Below are 24,445 nucleotides of genomic sequence, written 5' to 3' on the forward strand. Positions count from 1 at the left end.
TATTTAATTCTTAGTTGAATACAACAAGGCGTATATTATAATATTTAATTGTACAAATAAAAATAGTTCACAATACACTACACAGTAACACAATGTATACAATCTTAAGTGGGATGGAAGCGGAATAATCGAATGGCACTTATTACCTAAAAAGAAATGGTCGAACTGCACTTGGGTTCAAAAAAGGTAAAGGTCGAACTGCACTCGGGTAAAAAACAGGTAGTGGTCTAACTGCACTCGCTCAAAAAAAGGAGTTAAAATTTTATGTCACTATGGATGTTTACTTTTATAATTATAATAATATTTGACGATTTAAAAAAAGTTACTAAAAAAAAATGAAAAAAAAATAATAATATTTGATGATTTAATATAATATATAATATTATATTAACATAATGGACAATGATAAGCAGGTATGTATAAAACAATCATTTTTAACTACGCAAATAATTAAAATCATTGTCAGTCCTAAACCTGTAAGTGGTAAGGGAAATATTAGTGTATTACAAACGTTTAATCCCTTCAAATACTTGATATTTTTTTGATACCATTTTTGAGCCCAAGTACTAAAGACTAAAGTAAGTGCAATCCGGCCATACCCCGCACTTATGACTTATAAGTATTTGGGTAGCAATAGTTGTTACATCGCATGTTATATCTTAATATAATACTATTATTAAAGTCATAGATAATTACTTTTTATTTTCAGAATCATTTATGATGACAGAAGATGAATACCGTTTATGGTTTTTAAGTAAATAATATTTATTAAATGTTAAAATATTTATAATTCCAATAAAATAATTACGGAGGTAACTATAAATTAAAGCCACATAACATTCACAGAAGTAATATCACAAATCCATGTGTTGAAAATTAAATATAAAGTACTAAAGTGTACAAGTAACATAAAAGTATAATATTGAATTTACCTATATGTATTAAAATATTATATTAGGTATATTGTATGCTATCGCTGGTCGCACAATACTCAATACGATTTTATTCATCCGTAAATCGTGTTTGGTTTAGTTCATTAAATGTACATTTAGGAAGTGTGTGCTGTTTTAAATGAACTCAATACACCGTGGTACTTTTTGTTATAGTATATTGTGTGGCAAGGGCGGGAAGTGAGCTATTTCAGTCGCGGGCGACGTGTGCGGAACGAGCTGCAGGCGAGTGCCGTATTTCGCCCAAGACTGAAATATTGCCTTCCCGCCCGAGCCTATAATAATTATATACGACAACAATATATTTTATGAAAGAAATGATTTGGTTTTATTTATTTTAAGCGTCACGCATGGAGGTTATAATATGATTATGAGATGTAACCAAAAGTTTATAATTCTTAAGGAATCGACGACCGTGGTATAGATTTCAGTGACTGTTTGTGCAAGGTATACGCACGTCGCGCGTGAAATGTGCGCCAAGCACTTTTGGGGATTTCCACTTTACCGCCCGGTACTATTAGGGATTCCCAATTTACCGCCCGCTGGACGGAAAAATGACGCTTTTCAATGCTTCAACCGCTATCGAAAACCAAACTTTCGGTGCAGGCGTGACAAAAAAATATTTACCTGAAACACAGACATGAATATATATAAAAATAATATATCTAAATATATATTTTATTATATATGCTTATTTATGAATACATAAATATTTTTTTGATTGTTGTATACAACTACCAATACCGCACGTAATCTTCACCGAATTTTTTTTATTTCTTTTTTTTCACTTGCATTTTTGAAGTTCCCCAAATCCACTCAAAAACACTTTAGTTCTATAATAATTAAAGTATAAGAATGAAAGAAATAACAAATATATAAGTTAAAAAATCGTGTGTTAATTCGTATTTTATAATATTTTTTAGGATTACCAAAGGCACCTGAAAGATATTTAAATCATATAAAAACGATGATAAAATTAAGTATGTCTTATTGTTATTAAATAAATCTGATTGAATTGTTTTGTTACAAATTTAATACAAAATATTGGATAAATATAGCTATTTATAACTCGTCTTTGCATACATTTGTTAGTACCCACTACTCATAATAAGAATATTCAATTGAAATTTCCATTTAAAAAAAAAATTGCTAAAAAATACATAGAATATAAAATGTATAATTTTTATTGATTAGGTTAGACACTTAAATTATAAAGCAATTAAATTGTCTACAAAATATAGAATGTGTTTTTAATGTTAATATAATATTATGAAACTAACAAATTTAAAAAAAAATATAGCTAAATAGTTTAAGACTAAGTATTTTATCAGGTTATTGTCTATTGATCAGTACCTATCATTGCTACATAATAACAATATAATTACCAATATATTGCAATGACATTTTCAAGTTTGTTATATCGGTAAACACTAAACGGAACAATAAATAATTATTTAAATGTTTTTAGACCATAATAATATTTTATAATTACAATAACATGCAAGATTGTTTTATTAATTAAGCGTTGTGTTTTTTATTAATATTTTTTGCAAATAGAGGAAAATAATGTTGAGGTGGAACCTTTAGAAAAACATGAATTCGATGATTTAAAAAACCGTAAGTAATTAAAAATGTACCTTACAAGTAGTTATACTAATACGAGAGTGTGCCTAAAAGAAATATAACTCATCTTTACATTGTGAGTGGAGAGTTTAATATTGACTAATTTAATTTGTTGATCACAAACTTTCCATCCCCTTTAAAGTACTCTTCTTTTGACTTAATATATACAATGACACGGCCCCAGACAAATGCCATTAGTATTCGAATGTGGTTTGCCCGTCACGTCCAGTGCTTTTTTGTCACCTATCAGTCCATGGCACGCCAGAACGCATACCCACTTCTGTTTTTCTGTACATGCCACGAGCCCACGACGTAGAGAAGACATTATTATCATTTCTATATTATCGTCTCATACACGTTTGCGAATATAGACTTTTTACTAATAGACGGAACACATACGGTGACGACAAATGATTGCGTTAAAGTAATACAATGATGTATTATTATATTAAGTCAATAAAACGAGAACGTTGAAATCAATAGCTATACAAGTTACTAGAAAGTACCTAGTAAGACTTGACACAAGTTTATGTACAAATTATTCAATTTGAAATTTTTAAGAAATATTCATGAATTATGATATTATGATACGATAATTAAGTAGGGGTTCTAATAAAATTGTCGAGCTGTAATAACTCATCGTTGACAGCTGACTAAAAAATCTAAAAAGCTAAAAAAAAAATGTAGGGGTTCCACAGTAAAAGCAGATATAAAAAAGGTGGGCAAGTGGATGTCGCTCTGCTGTACTGTAGGTTACAAGTGGGTCACTGTATAATGGATGGTATTAAATTTGAATTCAATGATATATCATTGTATAAGAAAAACGATTCTGAGTGGAGACGATATGTCAGTCTAGGTATAAGACATATTATACACTTATCTATGGTATTAAAAAAAATATTGACCTATAATAAATTCCAAATTAATCATATCACAATATCCATTAGGTACATATAACGCGTTATACATCAACAACAAACCGTGATACTATCATCATAATATATCGATGAAAATATTACAAATTAGAAGTTTCAAGTGCCCACGAATAATATTATACAATCACAACAAAATAACTAAAATAGTTATTCTAGGTTTTTATGTAATTTCGTCCAAATTTGAACTTAAAATGACTATACAAATAAACTGTGCTTGTGTATTTTTTAGATTTTTTGGTAACCGAATTATCTATTTACATGGAATCTTGTTTTAAATTTTCAATCCTTAGCTATAAAAACTGAACATTTTATAATTTATTAATTACAATGGTTGATAATTTTCGAGATTTTGATAAATTCTGTCCAAATTTGATCTTTAAATGCTTATAAAAAAAAACTGTGCCTATGTATTTTCAATATTTTTCAACTGCTATTGTAAAAATATATCAGGAGTCTTGTATTAAATTTTTACACTTTTTGGCCCAACAGATAAAACTTTATTAATATTTATAGAAAAAAAAACTAAAAAAATTGAAAACTGAAAATGCCCGTAAACAGCTCAAAAAGTGTCAAAATATTTTCAAAATTGTATGGTGTATAGGAAATGCTAATATAAACATTCAGTGAAATTTTCATGTATCTACAGTTATTGGTTTTTGAATTACAAGAAAATAAGGAAATCGGTACATGAGAAATCGAGTGAATATCTAATGTTGTAAAAATATGAATTTAAAACGCTCATAAAAATTTAATTTGACTTTCTTGTAGAAATTTTTTTTTTGATAAAGTTAGACAAACTTATGAGGAATCTTGTATTAGATTTTAAAATCTTAGATTTAAAAAGAAAATTTTTTATGAATTTCTAACTCAAAATAATTTGCAAATTTTCGTGATTTTTCCGTATTTTTTCAAGATTTGAACTTTAAACGTGTATAAAAAAAAACTGTGACTAAGGATTTTTAATTTTTTTCATCTGCCTTTGAAACAATAACCTAGGAGCCTTCTATTAAATTTTCAAGCTTTTTTACCCAACAAATAAAATTTTATTGATATTTATAGAAAAAAAATTTAAAAAAACTGAAAACTGACAATGTCCGTAAACAGTTCAAAAAAAGTCAAATTATTTTCAAAATTGTATTTTGTATAGAAAATGCAAATATAAACAACCAGTGAAAATTTCATGCATCTACGGTCATTTGTTTTAGAGTTACACCAATAACCAAAATCGATTTTGTTAAAAATCGATTTTGCGTAAAAATTCCCGTTTTTCCTTAATTTTTCTTTTGTTTTTCACATCGCTTTTGAAAACTACTGGGAAATTAAAATTTTGACCTCCCCAATGCACCAACGATATTCACTTTCCCATCGAACAAGATACTGAAGTCGAAAATCGAAGCATTATTTCGACTACTTATCGTGTACATAGACACAAAAATAAAAAAAAAATAAAAAAAAAAATAAAAAATAAAATAAAAAATAAAATAAAAAAAAAAATAAAAAAAAAAATAAAAAAAAAAACACACATCATTGTAAAATCAATACATTCATCGTTTCACTCAGAATCTAAAAAGTTTGAGAAATACTGGTCTAGTATATTCCACGTAATCGGGCTATTAGCGTTCTTATTTGTTTAGAAAAACAACATTCGTAATTTTTTATTATAAGTGCAAAGTATGAAAGTATTGGTATGTAAGTCTGAAATTAGTATTTTTAATTTATCAAATGAACAATAATAATATATATTGTTAGGTGTTCTAATTAATAGTTATTAGAGTAAAAATAAATATTTATGATACTATTATTTTTGTACTAGATATATTATTATATTATTAGATATTGGTGGTGATAGTAGGATGGTAATTATTAAAGTCTAAACTCAAAGAATATATTTTGAATGTAAATAATGTATTGAAATTTATTTTAGATCTAATTAATAATAATCAATGTGTTATTGTTATTCACTAAAAATAATAACTAATTGGTATTAAATGTAGAATATAAGGTGATTAAAGTGTGATCTGTACAGCATTTAGTGAGCAAATTTTGGAAACTTCAAAGTGTGGTGTGGGGGCAAAGCCCTCCACTTTTACGAATGCCATTCAATGGCTCATCTTCTCCCTATAACATTTCATAAATACGCCACTGCTATGAATTCCTCTACTTTTTCTATTATTTGTAGATCACATAATTTATTTAACTCTTTCTTCAGTGGTTCTTCTATTGAAAATGCAATTTTTCTTGTTGCACAAGCTATTAAGACAAAATCATCTTTTAATTTTATTTAATAATTTCCTTCTATACATTCTAATTAATGTGTCCACCATCTTTCCGTGCTCACGAGAAGATGCTAATAATCTGAGATCTTTGAAATACTCATAGATGCTTTCACCAGTCTTCTGATCCCTTGAAAAGAAAATGTGTTGTTCATATACTACGTTATTTTTGGAATAAAATAATCAGCTGCATCATTATTCATTAGCCTTCTTAAATTCAAAACTATTGTAAATTGGTAATATTTCGAAATCAAGACGTTTTTCATCACAATTCTGTTGATCTGATGCAATTCAATATATATCAAACCTTTGCACGATTTCCATTTCTCTGCTATATTGCTTCCAGACAAGTCGAAAGAAGTTGGTAAATTTATGTTTTCCGACATTTTAACTTGCCTCAACCACGTGTTTTTGATTTTTTTTTTTTAAATAAAATTTCTTTCTTTTATTTATTTTGATTACTTTACAAACCGACTGCGCCATACAGATTTATTTATTTATTTAAATGAATTACACTATTAATTACAACACATAATTAATTAGTTCACATTACAATAATTTATTATTATTTATGTCGAATCTCTAGTGAAATAAGTACTAACGTATTACAACTGTAGTAGGGAACTACCCTCTAAAACTTAACAAGTCATAATATAAAATAATAACTGATTCTTATCAATCAACATCTTATCATTTAAGTTCTCGACATTTTACTGTCGCGCTGCTGTTACGTTAATTTATATTTTATACCATCATGTATTAAGAAATAAATTATTGATCATAAAAATATATAGAAAACCTTACAACATAACGAAAATATTAATATAAAATAACCCCCATATTATAAATAATTTACAATTCAACAAAATTGTATGAATTGGATACCACTTTGGTGCATGACGGGCAGTGTTCGGAATTATCTAGATAAATTTATTTAGATGAATATCTAGATAATTATTTGTTCATATTTTATCTTATCTAGATAAATAGTTACAAGGTATCTAAACGTTCATCTAAGATATTTTTTTTACTAATCTAAATAAATTCATCTAGATACATTTTTTATTGATAAAAATCGCGAAATTGTACAAACGCATTTTTAAATATTCATACAGATTCTCAAACAAAGTTTATGGTTTATAAATAATGTAATTATTTTTATTTATATCATTATTATTATTATGTTCCTAGTGCCCAACTAAAATATACCTAAATTTAAAACCATTTAAAAAATAATTGTATCTTTTTTTATTTAGATAGAAAAGTATTTATCTTTATCTTTATCTAGATAAATATGAGTTAAGTTATCTTTTATATCTATCTAGATACATTTGAGTTGCATTATCTTTATCTTTATCTAGATAAAAAAAGTACTTATCTAATCCGAACACTGATGACGGGCAGTCCTAATTTTTCGTTTCCGCAACTTGACCGTATAAGGTCTATGATGTGAATACATTTGTTCTACCGTATTCGAGGTCAAATATTTTCCCGTATCTGGAAAATACTAAATCACTAACGAGTAACGAATCATTGGATAAATTTCGAATAAAAAATAACAACAACTTTATTGATCGTTTTCTCAATCATATTTTGCTTCGAGATTATTATTTTACCTGTAGGTACATGACGTTACATAATAGTCTGTTATTTTAGAAAACAAACTGCTAAAATAGGTCAAATGATTCAACAGATAATCAGTATTTATATTTCCAGCAAAATTGTAATTTTCAGATAATTATATGAGCTGTTGTTGAAATTCACAATTGAGTTATATTTTATCAAAATATCTTTGTTCTAGTGTTTTCAATACCCTATGAAACTTATAAAGAACACTATATTCGGTTAAAAAGTTATAGTAAGTTATCAATAGTACCTATACATTTTATTTTACCTATATTTTTTATTTGTATTTAAATAATGATTGATTCAACATCTAAGGCCTAGGCCTATAAGTGTATAAAACATATTATTTAATTTTAGTTTACACCACACAATATTTTATGCATTCACAATTAATTTTCAAAAACGGTGATACTCAACAGTAAAATACTGCTTTAGAAATTCAAGGCATGGATGTGTAGAATTTTTTTTCTTTACATTATTATACATCCAAATAGATTAAAAATGTGCCAAATACCCTACAGGTGCTTTCAAACTTATTTATTCTATAATTTATCCGGTCAGTATTTTAATATCGCGTTTAAATTACTCAATTTATTCTTTTTTATTCATTACCTACCGATCTGTATCGGGACCCAAGGTTTTATTAAATAAATTCGTTTTATTTTTATCCTTATAAGTTATATTACCTGTATTTAATGGACAACTATAAAATGTCGGATGTATAAATGAATGATATAATTTTTAATATTTTATGATAATATAGTACTTAGTACCCATATTAATATGTTTAAGAGAAACCAATGCAATGCTTTTTTCATTAAAAAAAAAAATGTTTCATTTATCTTTTAGATTTAAGAAAATTAACGAGGAATCAATTCATAAGAGAAAAAGCCTGTATGTTATTATAGTTTTTTTAATATTTACTTATTTCAAACTATAAACAATTTTACTTGTGTTTTGTTGAAGATCGAGTTCTCGTAGGTGAAACCTATAAGAGCCATGTCGAAAGAATACGACAGTTGTTTAGTAAGTATAGGTACAACTAACTATTAGATGATTGTATTTAAAAATCAGATTAAACCGCTGAAATAGGTTCTTGTTTATACATGCATAATGTTTCTACTATCTACGCGTTACGCCGTTACGTAGGTACAGGTACATTTATTTGTTTGAAAAAATGTTAGTTCTATTGAAAAGTTTAAATTTAATTTACAATATAATTTGAATATATTTATTTACCTAGTTTTATAAATTAAAAAAGAAGAATATGTTTAAGATGTTCAACCATTGGCTTGTCATAGTATCATCCTATGACATACTTACTAAAGCATGAAGCATATTATATCATGACCATTTGATTTCCCAAACCTTAAAATTGAACAAAACATATGTGATATGCCATAATTCGTATAGTATCAGTATATCAACATTGACCTAAATAGTGTGGGTAATTTTTCTATACTGGTTTTTTTTATATGAATTCAGACATTGAAATATTTTTAGTTTTTTTAAATTGTTGACTAATAAGTAATAACGAATAAGTGTACTAATCAGTGTTGCAGCATATTAGCTGTTTTTGGTTAAACCTAACCTATGTATAAAGTATAAAATATAAGTTCCCTGATACTATATCCACTAAATTCCACATCTTAAGCACACTACTGTATTTCCACAAGGTATTATTAGATACTGTATAGAACAGTATTTTTGTATAACTACAGTAAATTTAATTGATTTCGTATTTATAAAAGCAAAACTTTTAATTATTCTCCATGTCTTTGAAACATTTTAAATATACCTATTAGAATGTATTGAAAACCCTTCCACAGTTTCACGCGTATAACTAGGATTTCTTATTGTTTAGATGAACCGGATTATGACTTAACCAAGGAAAAAATAGTCGAAGATCATGGTAACTTTATAAAATATATTTTTTTATTAATCGCAAAATAAAGTGGTCAAGTGGGTACCACTCTTGGACTCTCCTGTACAATAGGTGTCAAGACAGTCGAATAGGGACAAATGGACGTATCCATAATATAATAAATCAATCAATAAAAATATAAGTGGTACAAATTAATAATTAAAATAAAATATCAAGAACAGTTATTCATATTATTTATATTTAATACAATTGTAATCGATATGTTATAATACATATTAATGAAGTGAAATATGTTGGGTGATTTTATATTAATTTTATAAAATTGTATTTATTTGGCTTTGAGTTTAAAGTTTTTTATTTATTTTTAAAAAAATTATTTAACTGACGTTAATTATATATTTAATTAATTATATTGTTGTATACAATTTTTAATATCGGATTTTGGATTGAATTTGCATCCTCCTCTGTACCGGTTGATACACCACTTTTGCTCAATCTAAATGCTTTTATCTTTTAACAATGCAAAATATTATACTCAAAACTTCAAAAAGTTTCTGAGTTACTTATCTTTGTGTTCTAAGGTTAATATTATATTAATAAGAAAAGTACATTTTCCCTTAAATATAAAATTAATAAATAAATAATTATTGGTTCAGAAAATATAAGGGGTTGATTTAAAATAACTATACTAGTATAATAACTAATAAGTAATATTCTAAAATATATTAAATCTATTTTTATTTTATGAAAACCCACTATTAAGGATTAGCTTCCTTATATTAGGTATATACATTTCAATAACTCTGGAGACTGGAAGTAGGTAACTCGTTCAAACTTTGACTTTGATACATCAACATTTTCAAAATATCATCTGCTCATTAGCATGTAAATAAAGAGTTGTTCTCATTTTAAAAAAAAAACTTTATATTTCCACAACACACTACTTAATTAAAAACTATAAAAATTAATCCAAGTATTTTAAAATATGGTCTTTAAGAGGTATTTAAGAGTACCTTGCTCCTACTCTTACTAAAAGTCTTTTATGTGTGATGAAAACAAAGTATGAAGTTTTTCCATTATTATCACATTATTTTAATTTCAAATAATATCATTAATGCCTATCGTATAAATCGGCTATATATTTTAATATTTGTATTAGATATATTTTATTTATGTAACTATAGGTACACAATTTAAAAATCTATATTAACATTTTAAGGTATAGAGACACTGATTCCGAACAATTTTGCAGAACATGTGTTATGTAAGTTATTGTAAATCATGACAATTTTACTATTAAATATCATGGTCAATTAATTTGAATGTATTGAACATTTGAAACGTAACTATATAACCCTAAAATTACATTATGTAAAATAATAACATAACTTCTTAGAGTGGAAAATTTAGGATAATATTATATGATAAAATTGTAATGGGTGAAAAATGTATATCAACTATTAACAGTTGTGTGCTAAATAAAAAATTTACCTACCTACATATATTAAACATTTTTCACTTAAAATATTTTTCCAGCTTATCCATTCAACTATGATACTTTAAAAAAGTTTTTGTCGAGACAAGAAATTATTAAATCTGATTTAGATCGTAAGTATATATTTTGGTCTATGTTTCATAAATATTAATTATTTAACACTATAAAATTCAAAATAACAGTATTAAGGTGGTTACAGTCGGTTGAAAAAAAAATCGTTTTTAGACCCTCTACTATGACAAGATTGTGAGAATTAAGATGGTTTAATGATGATGTAAAAATAATAACATTTTTTAACATCTCCTCAAGAGAACGGTCGGAGCTTTTTTTCAAAGTTTGAACTTTTGACAATATTATAATATTTACAAATTTCAGTTTTTACAACATTTTTGTTCAACACAAAAATATGTATTGAAGAAATTAATATTTCTAAAAAATTCTTCGACCGTTCTTTAGAGGACGTGTTAATAACTGTTAAGATTGTTACAGAATCAAAATCGCACCAACCTAAGTCTCACAATTTTGTTACAGCCGAGGTATGTTTTTCCTCGAAAAGTAACCGTATACTTTTTCCTAATTGAATATACTGACATGTGCCTACAATTACGAGAACGCCGGTTCTTAGAATGTGGATACGGGTCAGTATATAAAGCCATGTGCTATTTTGGAAAAGAGAGGACGTAATGATTGTTGTGTCATTGGAAATTGCAATACTCAAATTACTCTAAACTTTGCGTACATCATTTATTGTAATTAGAATATAGAATAATATAGATCGTTATTTTTTACTAATTAATCATTGATGTTATTTATTATCATTTATCAATTATCATATCAATATTGGCCCCATATAACATTAAAAACGTATCACTACATTTTCTAGTGATAAGTTCTTATGTCCTATCCATTCTTATATTATCAATGAATCTACCTCCCAATCCACTCCTGGGCATACTTTTTTTTTAAATCACCTTTATTCTATCTTCGTTTCATTAGTATTTTACTTAGTGGTACATTTAGTACCATTTTCAGCCATCCGTCTTTACGCCATGAATTTTCTGCTAATTTGAACCTTCTATTGGTAATATCTTCCAAAATATTTGGTCTTAGATGAAAATCTCTCAGTTCCCTATTTTTCCATACTCTCTATTCTTCCATGATACAATTAAAAAAAAACATATTAGGTACCTACTTACCTACTACATTATAAAAATAAATGATTCTTCGTATAATTATTATAATCTAATAATTTTGTAAATTTGCTTAGCTGATCCATTAGTTAAAACTGAAATTTGGTATAAAAGAATGAAAAATCGTAAGTTGTTTAATCATTTTTATTTTTCATATTTTTTTGAATTCAATTTTTCATTTAAATTTAAACTACATTAATGGTAAAATCGTTTTCTATTTGAAACTTATAATATTATGAAAAGTGATTTTATTTCATTGATAAAACTAGATTCCACAGGAAATTACCATTATAAAAGTGGTGTATAATTTTATAGTTATTATTATTATAAATTTAGCAACAATAATGTACTTATTATAATTTTTTAAGCATCGAAATTTATGAGATGAGATAAGTTAACCAGAGCTCTTGTCAAGATTTCTTTAAAAATGTTGCCATTCTCACCATTCTATAGATCTTTATTTAAACTTAAACAACATCGTATTATGAAAATCTAACAATGGCTTCAAATACAATACTCCTTTAGATTTTAGATCTGAAATTAATTATATTATCTGAGTCTTAGGTTTACCGCTAAAAACCATTGTATGATAATAATAAAAAAATATATGCATTTTGAACACTGTTTCTGATTACTTTCAGTCTTGCCAAGAATAAATGAAAATATTCAAATGTTCAAAGAAAGGGTAAAAACATACAAACTATGTAAGTACCTAATTAAAAAAAAAATTATAATACAACACAATATATATTATTGTAAAGATATAGTTAGCTATAAGTTGTATAATATTTGTCTGAGTGTCATATGCAAAAGGACTATATATGCTATGCTAACTTATAAACATTACGATAATATGCCAATAAAAATGGTATAAATAATAAATTGTATTATTATTTTCCCACTAATATGGAAATTAATAATAATTATCGATGTAGTATTTCCAGAAATCACAGAAATACAGTTCTATCGACATAAATACGGTAATTAATTATATTTATATTTTATAATATATATGTATGTGGTATAAGTGTACAAGTTTAAACACAATAAATTACCTATATTTTATTTTTACTAATCGTACCTCGTTAGTAATTTAAGTACAACAAATAGTAAAGCCAAATAAATATAACATTGACGACTGAAATATAATACATTATGCATGTATAAAAATAAAAGTATAACATTCAAATCGTTCAAATAGGTAAATAGTAGATACACCAAGTCAACTATCGTAACGTTGAATAAACGTTTTATATTATTTGATATACCTATTATCAACCACACGATATTTTTATAGACAAATAAAATAAGTAATTTGTATACTCTTTATCAAGGCTGGGCATTGACGAGTTAAGAATTTGAAGTTAAGTTAAAAAGTTAATTTTATTTTAACTTTTTAACTTAACTGTTAACTTACTAAATTTCTTTCTTAATTAACGTGAAATTAACGAGTTAATTTTTCATTTTAAGAAGTAAGTTAAGTTAATGTATTTTGTTTTTATTTTATAATATTTCACTATTTCAGTCTATTTCGTTTTCATGTCAAAAAATATGTATCGTAAATTGTTTGAAGTTAAAAATGTATATCATTCGAATATAACTTATATGAAAATACTGTATGAAGTATAAACACTATATCCTATAATTTAGTTTTGGGTTGGAAAAAAGTTAAGTACGCTAGCGTTGTATAAACAAATTAACTTTTTTTTAACTTAATAAAAAGTTAGCAAAAAGTGTGTATTAAGTTTTAACTTAACCGAGTTAACCTATAGTTAAATTAACTTTTAACTTTTAATTTGTTGTTATTGGTGCATGTTAACTTAACTTAACTGAGTTTAAAAAAATCATTAACTTGCCCAGCCTTGCTCTTACCATATTGATTATTTCAAAAGATTTATTTTATATTATATAAAATAAATCATAATTATCGTCATTATATCAATATGTTAAACCTACATTGATACTTCGATAAATTCGAAATAAATCAATGATTATAAATCGTAGTTGGTTTATTTTGATATCAATGAATGTTCTTAAGGGGCCTCGCTACGGGGCTACATTTAAGCAATTTTTAATCTTGTCATAGCCGTCCGAGATCTATGTGTTAGTTGTCAATAACTCGAAAACCATATAAATTTCACTACATGAATTTTACAAAAACATACATTTGTTTTGACAAAGTTAAAGTTAGTTAACGTTGTCTGATTTTGATTCCGAAAATATATTTGAATTCAGCAGAAAAATGTCTGTAGATCGTACGAAACATTTTCCGTTTTTAATATTAATATCAATTTTAATTAAGATTCGAAAAAGTTCATATTTTCAAGTTTTCAATTACAGTTTACAATAATATAAAATTTAGTTTTTAAAAAGTGCTTTGTAGGATCTATAGACAATTTACTGGTGAGTTCAAATTTTTTTCAGAATCAAAATCGGACAACGTTAACTAACTTTAAATTTGTCAATATTTTAGATCTATTCAGCTAAAATTGACGGCAGTATTGAGGCCCTTTAAATAGGCGTTCACTTTCAATCATTAGTATTATACCTAGTTGGAATATAATCCAATTTTCTATTGTTTTTACAGCTTTGCCACATCCAGCAGAATCATATACAACTTTTTATTCAAGAACTCAGTATATTATTTCTGATAATAAACGTAATACTAATATTACATACATTATGAATAATATAATAAAATTATCATCTAAATAACGCGTAATCTCAAAATAAAGTTGTTTCAGACACGCCTTGGAATATACTTAAGAGGATGCCAGTGAACTATTTATTTTTGTTCTCTGAGCTACGCATAACATACATAATTTACATTAATTAGCAGAACCAACCCTATGTAGTATAACCTTCAGTATAAGAGTGAATTCACCTATTATCAAACTTTAAGTTAAGAACAATATCTGTGTACTCTACGTTAGTCATTTTATGAGGACTTGAAACCGTAATTAATTTAATCGCGTTAGCGGTAACCAAAAATTTTTTGGATACCGCTTACCGGTTTTATACCGGTCCTGTTGTTGGCGGTAACCAGTTACCGGTACTATATTCAAAATTACAGGTTACCAGTTAAGTGATAACTGCTTCCAAAAAATGTCGGTTACCGGTAACCGATTGAATAGCGGTTTTCTAAAAAAAATTGTACTACACATTTGTACCCGTATACTTAATACAATATTCGTATTGTTGTAGGAATCAACGTATTTTTGGATTTCCCAGTAGTAATACGATGAGGGAGCTCGGAACTATCGACTATCGAGTACCGTCATTACCAACCAACGATATTTTATGTTATAGGTAGGTAAGAAATAGAAATGTAGAATACCAATTATTTGAATTATTATTACAAGTATTTAGACTAGGGAAAAAAAACGAAGATATAATAGTATGATTTAAGAATAGTTTTAAGAAGTTATTATTTATTAAACCATTAGTAGCTAAGAGCGTATAATCATTTATGTAGCTAAAATAAATTAAACATAATATTATTATAGTTCATACGTAACGGTAGTCAGTATTTTTAAACATCGGTAATCGCTTCTTAACCGGTTAAAACATATTACGTTATTATAACGTTTTATGTTAGCTGAAAAATTGTCACGGTAACCGGTAACCGGGAGTAAAAATAGGTTTATAATTCCAGTAACCGGTTTCAAGCCCTGCATTTGATGGTATTTTAATTTTTATGTAAGATGTTATGAGTGTAAAATGCTTATAAATAATTGTATGAAAATTAAAATATGGAAAACCGTAGCGACACGGGTAATGTTCTTAACTTCAAGTTTGATAATAGGTGAATTCACTCTAACATTAATAGTACCAAAACAGGACTTGATCTTCTAAACGTAAATTTGTTATGTTGCGCATAGGTCAGAGAGAGAAAACAAATGGGTACCCAGTGCGCCAATCTGTGTGTCACCTTAATTGTTAATATAATATATGTATAAGTGTAAATCACTTAAACAAACGATTTATCATATTTCAAACAATGGCGATTTATCCAAAAATATTAAATATGCACAAATATGCGGTAAAAATATTAAGTATATTATGTTCTTTTGAAAATAGTCTCACTGGTCATTCCGCAGAAGTTTTATTAGAAATAAAACTGTTTTCTTTAATAACAAATATGAATTGTTCTCTAATAATATAGGTAAACGTTAATACTAAAAAGATCACTTAGTCAATATAAGAAGTCAGCTTTATGGCCAGACCCATTAATTCTAATTAATGATTGTAAAATGCACAAATAAACATATTACATATTCACTGCAATGAGGGTATAATTTTAGAGGTTCTAATGTATCGTAATAATATAATTTTTATTTAATAAATTTATACTTAGGTACGAAATAAACACATATTTTAATCTTTTTAGCGCATATTTATGTAATAATATTTTGGTTCTATAAACACAATAAAATCGTATACCTATAAATAAGTAATATAATACTATACACATATTATTTTATAAATTAATCAAAAAACAGAAATTACTTTAAAAATATTTCAACTTGTTTTTTTAATTTCTTATATCAGTTAGTAAGATTCCTATACCACCGTCGGTTATTGAGGCACAGACTTCTCAACTGCCACCGGATAATGCAACAGAGGAACCTAAACAACAGAAATCATTCAAACGATGGTTATCTGTAGAAATCGGTTAGAATTTTCGACTACACCATACCGATTGTTTTTGATAAATTTCGAAGGTTTCATAATAGAGAAGGCTATTCTGAAACTATTTTAAGGGGTTTCGAAACGCACCGTTTGTAACGGCACCTGACTTCTGTATAGGCAATGTTGATCCTGAATATTATTAATTATTATTTGTATTTATATATTTTATAGAGGTAAGTATATATTATTATGTAGGCTAAATTGATCAATTTTCATTTTTGATTACCGATAGATAAAATTATGCAATTTTGACTTTAAAAATGGTTTTGAACATCTTAACATGATTATTTTGGATCATACGAACAATTTTATCAATTTTTGTAAATTTTTACATTTTAAAAGTCAAATTTTGATAACTGTTAGCCTAAATAGATAATTTGTTAAAAATGTTTTGTATCTATGGGCAAGTATAAGTACAAAAAACAACACATATAGGGTTATTTACCAAGCATGCCTTTCCCTTTAAGTACTTATGCATTTATTCAAATTCTGATTAAAGGGAAAAAATGGAGTAAACAAGTTTGATGAATCACTCTATGAGTATGGGTGTCGATATTGACAAACCTACGTACCTATTGCAAATTAATATTCAATACTTTCCCGATCACATATAACATTAAACTTTTTGTTACTTTATTTTTGATACTAAAATAAAATATTTATTGATCGATTTTATTATTTTAGTTTTTGTATTTCTATAGCGTAATAAGTTCATAATAATATTAATTTTAACTTTAAAATGCATATTTTTAGAAGATGAAACATCTCCGGCAGACCCCGCCGAATGTATGTACTAAAGTATCTATAGTCTATACGACCTATACCTTATATATATATATAATATATATCATTTATGTTAAATTAAAACAATGTACATTTAACTAAAATGTACTATGTATTTTGTATACGTAAAATATGATACTCCATATATTTGATATCCAACTTTTATTAAAATTAATATCATAAATATTTTTCTAATGTACTTTTTTATTTAATTATCGATTTAATTGTATTGGTGTTTTCTTTCATTTCAAGCAAAAAGATCATTTTTATGAGTACTATTTTAGCTACCGAAAGATATAGAAGTAGGACACATTGGAAAAGATATGAAAATAACAACTATCATTATAGCTCAAACAATTAATAACATAATATAAACACCGACTTACATCTTATAAATTTATAATAATTTATATAATTTAAAAAAAATTAAATATTTTAGGATTTTGTTCAATATTATTGATGGATAATAAAATAAATAATAAAAAAAGAAAAAATAATTTGTCCTCCATGGACAAGCATATAAAACACAGAATTGAATACTCTACGTAAAGAAAACACGCCTCCACTTAAATACAAAAACCATCTGAAAAATACTCTAGAAAACCAAAATGAATTTCAAGAACTATATACAGATGCCTCCAAAAGTGACGAAGGGGTAGGAATAGCCATAATAAAAAACAATTCACAGACATCATTCAAACTACCATCGACATGTTCCATATATACAGCCGAAGCACTTGCTATATTGCTAGCCATAAAATACATAAACAAAAAAAAAAAACCAAAAACATATCATTCTAAGCGACTCGTTAAGTACACTAATTAGTGTAAAAAATAAATTCAATCCGAGCGATATAGCAATTCAAATTCAGAATAGACTAGAAGAAGCAAACCAAAAGAACAACAATATAATCTTAATTTGGATACCTGGACACATTGGAATAATCGGCAACGAAAGGGCAGATAAACAAGCTAAATTAGCAATCAGTTCACCGAATTCACAATATATCAACATTTCATCATACTCTGATATAAGAAAACAAATTCAACAAGACACCACTATACTATGGAAAAATATATGGAACACCCAAAACACCAAATTAAACCAAGTTAAACAAACGGTCCAAAGATGGAGAAGAAATCCCAATATTAGTACCACAAATGAAAAAAAACTAAATAGGGCCAGAATTGGCCACACAAGACTAACTCATGAGTACATAATGATCAAAGGAGACCCACCAATATGCCAATCATGTGGCACAACAATCACAATAAAACACATATTCGAAGAATATAGAATTTACATACAACAAAGAGAGGAGCTCAATATAAGCCACCAAATTTGAGCAAGTCTAAGCCCAAATCCTGAAAATGAGATCAACACCATCGAATTCTTTAAGACAACCAAATTACTCAAGCTACTCTAGTCAACCCCTTTTCAATGTACAAATTACCAAACGAACTAATCTAAAACTGTTTCTATTGTATATTTTTGTTTTTAATTCTTTGATCTGTTACCCACTATAAATATTATGTATCTATTATTTATAGTAACATGCTAATGACCAAGTTGTCGAAGCAGAAATTTTATAGATTTCAAGACCAATAAAAAAAAAAAATAAAATAAAATAAATATCCATGTAAAATTTAATTTTTTTTTCTGTAGTGTTAATGGAACACAAGAAGGAGTTGTACGATATTTTCGTAGCACGTAATTGATTTTTTTATTTTGAACTTAAATAGGTTTAATGAAGTTTACTTACTAACTAGTTAATTAACTTTAAATAAACCACTATGAAAACTTAACATTTTTCTGAAGAACAAGAATATTATAAAAACACAAATTATGTCTATAGCCTTATTTATAAAAAAATACGTGCTAAATTAAATGCTTTATTATCTATCTTTTAGATATATTAATAATATTTAATATTATATTATCTAATCATTTGTGATATTTTCCATACTACATAACATAGTTATATAGTAGTATATTATGGGTTTTTTCTTTTAATATAGTTTCTCCAAATTTTCTTATTGATCACCCGACGTACTGTGAAAAAGTAAAGGAGTGTAAGTAACTCAACGTTAATTATTTTATATTATTTTATTTCCCGAATACAAATAAAAAACATTATTTTAACTATTATATTAAAATATTAAATGATAAGTGCTAACAAAATTAACAAAAACTAGATATGACAGAGATGTAGTGTTCAGGACTTGAATCACTATGTTTTGAATTGGATTTGAGTAGTACATAAAATATAATATAAGAAATGATAATATACTAAATATGTACTTCATAGTTAATAGTATAAAAAAATCGTCCACCGTACACCTAATTATGAGATTTAGACTGGAGTTTATCAAAAATTCTCTGATTGTTGCAAACAGATTTAAAGAATCAATATAATATTTATATTTCAGAACTATTTATAATCACAGTGGATAATAGTTGAAAAGTTTGATAAAAACATTTTTACGTCAGTCATCTTAACTATCAAAATTCAAAATTTTAATAGTTTAAAAGCACTAGAGGTCGACATTTATAGCATTCTTAATTTAAAGTCATCAAATTTAGGTCATCAACGAGCATTTTTTTCTAGTTACTAATCGTGTATTTGTTCTTAAATAATTATTTAATTTTTGTTCATGCATCTTTAAATAGTAGGCACCTAGGCACCTACCTAGATCATTTACATCAATGTACAGAATAATGTAAGAAATAATATTTATATATTATTGCATATGCTATTTATTAAATACATATTTTATTTAATATAATATATATTATTTAAAATAATCAACATTTACATGTTTTTTAAGAACCAGTGAAATGTTGGAATAAGTGTTGTGGTGTTGAGGTTCCCTCTACGGGTTATTTTGAAAATTATATTTAAATTGACCAAAAGTCGAGAAACTGATATTTTAAATAATATTGAAATATTGAGGTAATAATATTTAATACCATTTTATAGATGAAGAACCGCTGGATAAAGACGAGTTCTTTGTATTCAAGCAATGTATGTGATATTTTTAATAAAATTAATTTAAATAATTGTTAAAATATGGGAAATATAATTGCTAAGTATAATATTAACCATTGAAAGAAAACTTTTAGATAACTTGAATCTATTTGGATTCCTATTTGCTTCTACTTTAGATTCTCAGCGGAGAATTTTCTGTCTGTTAACAATTTTTTCTAGTAGAAATTTAATATGCTTCGATTTTCAACTTCAGCATATTTTCTTATGGGAATGTGAATCTTGTTGATACCTACTTTTGAGTTGAATTAGAAAATTACCAGTAGTATTCAAAAGCACCGGAAAAACAAACAAAAAATTAAGAAAAAACTGTGATTTTTACGCTAAACCAACTGTTGACAAAAATTTAGTTTTCGGGTGTAAATAAAAAATTTCTAACTGTAGATACTTTTTATGTACCATTACATTTTTCAAATATTGCGACTCTTTTTGAGCTTTTTATAGGCATACAAAAATGTCAAGTTTTATTAGTTTTTATTAAATTATTGTCAGTAAGAAATTTTTTCCTCGGTTAAAATATTTTAAAATACAATTTTAGTTATTTAGTCATAATTTAAAAATATAATAGGTAAGTGGGTACTGAAACTTTTAAATTGTATTATTATATTTTATACATATAATTAAATTTTCAAATGCAAGTGTTTGGCAACAATTTATTAACCTACCGTAATACCTAGGTATTTAATAGCTAATAATACCTAATATTAAAATTAATTAATTATTTCATTATAATAGGTATCATAAAATATGTTAAGTAATATTATAAGCGGGCAGACTGTTTTCGCTCAGAATCATTTACTATAATATACAATGATTTTATGTCATTGAATTTAAATTTAACACATCCATTACAGTAACTTCTTTAGACACCTATTTTGCAGCAGAACGTTACCCACTTACCAGCTTTTTATTTTCATAACACTATCTTTAATGACTATATCTTAGGTAGTGTAAACATTTCAAGAACTCAGTACCTACTCTAAATAAACCCGCTTACCTGCTTTTATTTTTAATTTTTATAGGTACCTATTGTATAATATATAGAATGTATTATATACATAATACATATACTAGAAATTATTTATGACATATCTCTAAAATTTGTTAATTAGAAAAAATACATTGTTTTTTTTAGGTTTACCTAAACTACAAGACTCTATTTTGGAACATAATAACAAAATTACACTAATGGGTATGAAACAGTTAAAATATTTGTTATGATTTAATGAATTTGCGTTTAAATAAAATGGTAATGATCGAACTGCACTCGGTTCAAAAACGGGTACATATAAGTATAATTGACTTAATAGGACACTAAGGTAATGTTTGAAAAATAAAATAATAGCTTATACCGTATTGTATACCTTATAATATTTATATAATAATTTATAGTATTTTTTATTCGTATGAAAATGGGACATATTTTAAAAAATGAGACAATTAAGAGTCCTGAAAGCTTTTGTTATGATACCGGAACTACTTTTATAATGTATGTATGACTCATGCGGAACGGAAATTTCAGTCTTGAGCTCGTGTTACACACATCGTCCGTGACTGAAAAAGCTCACTTCCCGCCCTTGCCTGAGTGTATATTGTGTAAATACTATTATTATAATTATGTGTGTTTTTTTGTGTCTTTGTAGTAGTCGAAATAATAGGTACTTAGATTTTCAACTTCAGAACCTATCTTTTTAGATGAGAAAATGAATCTAGTTGGTGAATCGGGGAGGTCGACATTTAAAAATCCCAGTAGTTTTTCAAAGTGCATGGAAAAACAAAACAAAAAATTAAGGAAAAACAGTTTTTGACAAAATGTATTTTGTAGGGACCGTGGTATAGATTTCGGTGTTTGGTTGTGCAGGGGATATGCGTGATATATATGCACGCCAAGCACTCCTAGGGATTTCTATTTTACCGCCCGGCACTTTTGGGGATTCCCACTTTACCGCCCGCTGGAAGGAAAAAGGTCGCTTCCAACGCTTCAACCATCACTGAAAACTAAACTTTCGGTGCAAGCATGACGAAAAATTGTTAGCTTGGTTAAGAACTTACAAATGTAATACAAGGAAGTAATAAAGAAAAAATTAAAAAAATTAAATTTGATGTGTAGAAATGTTATTGACAAACTATTCAAATCTGTTTTCAAAAGTCGTATTCGGTAAATAGTTAAATAGATCAAAGAAAATTTGGTGGGTAAAAAGTACATACTTTTAGCGTATAATAAAACATTCTCGTATAGTTATTAATTTTCAACTATTTCAAAATATAATGTAAGATATAATTTAATTATACTATCATATTTTGTTTAGAAGAAAGAAAAATATTTGTATTATCTGCTGTAAATAGTTCTTAAAAATGTACTAAAATTATAGGTTTGGCCGAAGTTAAGGACGAACCTTACAACAAATTGAAAATATGTGAGTATTATTATTGCTTATTTTACGAATATCAGTTATAACTTATATTGGTGTTTTATGGGGTTGAAAACGGACAATTATTTCAACCAAAATGTACCAATATTTTGTCAATCATATCGATTGACCTGATAACCCAATAAGACTTCTGAAAACTGATTTAAATTCGTTAATATGTCTACTTAAGATTGATCAGGCCACATTTTTTAAATTTAGTTCCTATAAACTCATAAAAATGTATTTTAAATATATAATATTTACGACAGTTTAAATGTTGATTATTCGAATATTAAATTAAATATCTTAAAATGCGGCCTGATCGATGTCAAGAAGTTATATTAACGAATTAAAATTAGTTTTCAGAAGTCTAGTCGCGTTATCAGGTTCATCGGTAAGATTGACAACAAGTTCATGCAAATGAGCATACATTGTTTACTGTTTACCGTTCACGTGCTCGAAGTCTAGGCGGTGACTTTTTCATGCGCGTGCGGGAATGCTCAGCTATTTCTTTTACACACATGGACACACACTAATGATCATTTATTACACACACTTAATCTGTGTGTTTTTTGTTAATTATGATCATGAACTAAGAAGAACTAACTTCTTAGTTCATGATTATGATAATTCACCTAATTTGTCATCAGATGAAACATCGGACTATTCGGATTGATAATCAAGGATGATAAAACTTGTTATCATGTATGATGTGTATGATAAATATATCTTATCATGTCATCGAATTCCGCACCACCTTATTTAGTAGGTTTGCTATCGGATGGATCGAGAGCAATCAGATTGTTCATCTGATTTTTAAGATGTTCAAGGAACATCGAAAAACATCAGATTGCTAATCTGATTAACCATCAAGTTTTAGAGATTTAAAGGATTCGCATGCATAGGTACAATTTGGAAGTAACCTATTTTGAACTCCTTAAAAACTGTCCATTTGCAATCCGCTTTATGAAAAACAAATTATAATTGTTTCGAAAAAATAGTAGGAAAATATTGTGTTGAACCTTTGAAATAATATAATTTGTAATTTAATTCGTTTTAGTTTATCCACGGATCTATCACATTTCGTATGACAATTATATCTTAAACATAGGTATGTTGCATAATATATTTTAATATGTAATATCCTATATCTTATAAATGTATACATAAATAAGCTTCCAAAAACATTTTACAATTTAAATTAGTTTAGACCAGTGTTATCAACCATTTTTTTTCCTTGGTCTTTTTTTCCGGGATTCATAACCAATCACAGACGGGCTGCTCCTGTGACTACGCAGCGGGCGATACCAAGCTTATAAATACGAGTTCTACACAGCTATACTGTGGCAAGACCCACCCAAGGCAGACTTGCGCAGCTTAGATTAATTCTTTCGTACACGTCATATATTACGAACCATACTTAGTGTAAAATATTATATTAGCTATTAATGGTCGCAGTACCTCGTTATAAATTATAATGCTTATTCTACATTGAATATATCAATAACTACAGTCCACTCAAAATTATTTCCTCG

At 26.7% G+C, this 24,445-nt stretch overlaps 1 protein-coding gene across 1 annotated transcript in view; it reads left to right on the forward strand.

The window, feature by feature from the left end:
* LOC132951160 (uncharacterized) overlaps nucleotides 1-24,445 on the forward strand; it is a 162,157-nt gene that overhangs the window by 74,139 nt on the left and 63,573 nt on the right. The window contains exons 54-73 of the mRNA XM_061022906.1: nucleotides 710-754; nucleotides 1,874-1,930; nucleotides 2,508-2,567; nucleotides 7,583-7,639; nucleotides 8,257-8,301; nucleotides 8,374-8,433; nucleotides 9,272-9,319; nucleotides 10,512-10,556; nucleotides 10,829-10,900; nucleotides 12,055-12,102; nucleotides 12,619-12,681; nucleotides 12,913-12,957; nucleotides 14,565-14,636; nucleotides 17,423-17,455; nucleotides 19,119-19,163; nucleotides 19,472-19,525; nucleotides 20,434-20,478; nucleotides 21,635-21,691; nucleotides 22,872-22,916; nucleotides 23,971-24,021. Coding sequence (XP_060878889.1) covers nucleotides 710-754; nucleotides 1,874-1,930; nucleotides 2,508-2,567; nucleotides 7,583-7,639; nucleotides 8,257-8,301; nucleotides 8,374-8,433; nucleotides 9,272-9,319; nucleotides 10,512-10,556; nucleotides 10,829-10,900; nucleotides 12,055-12,102; nucleotides 12,619-12,681; nucleotides 12,913-12,957; nucleotides 14,565-14,636; nucleotides 17,423-17,455; nucleotides 19,119-19,163; nucleotides 19,472-19,525; nucleotides 20,434-20,478; nucleotides 21,635-21,691; nucleotides 22,872-22,916; nucleotides 23,971-24,021 — 1,047 coding nt within the window. The remainder of the gene's footprint in view (nucleotides 1-709; nucleotides 755-1,873; nucleotides 1,931-2,507; nucleotides 2,568-7,582; nucleotides 7,640-8,256; nucleotides 8,302-8,373; nucleotides 8,434-9,271; nucleotides 9,320-10,511; nucleotides 10,557-10,828; nucleotides 10,901-12,054; nucleotides 12,103-12,618; nucleotides 12,682-12,912; nucleotides 12,958-14,564; nucleotides 14,637-17,422; nucleotides 17,456-19,118; nucleotides 19,164-19,471; nucleotides 19,526-20,433; nucleotides 20,479-21,634; nucleotides 21,692-22,871; nucleotides 22,917-23,970; nucleotides 24,022-24,445) is intronic.

Source organism: Metopolophium dirhodum, chromosome 8, assembly GCF_019925205.1.
Source record: "Metopolophium dirhodum isolate CAU chromosome 8, ASM1992520v1, whole genome shotgun sequence".
NCBI lineage: Eukaryota > Metazoa > Arthropoda > Insecta > Hemiptera > Aphididae > Metopolophium > Metopolophium dirhodum.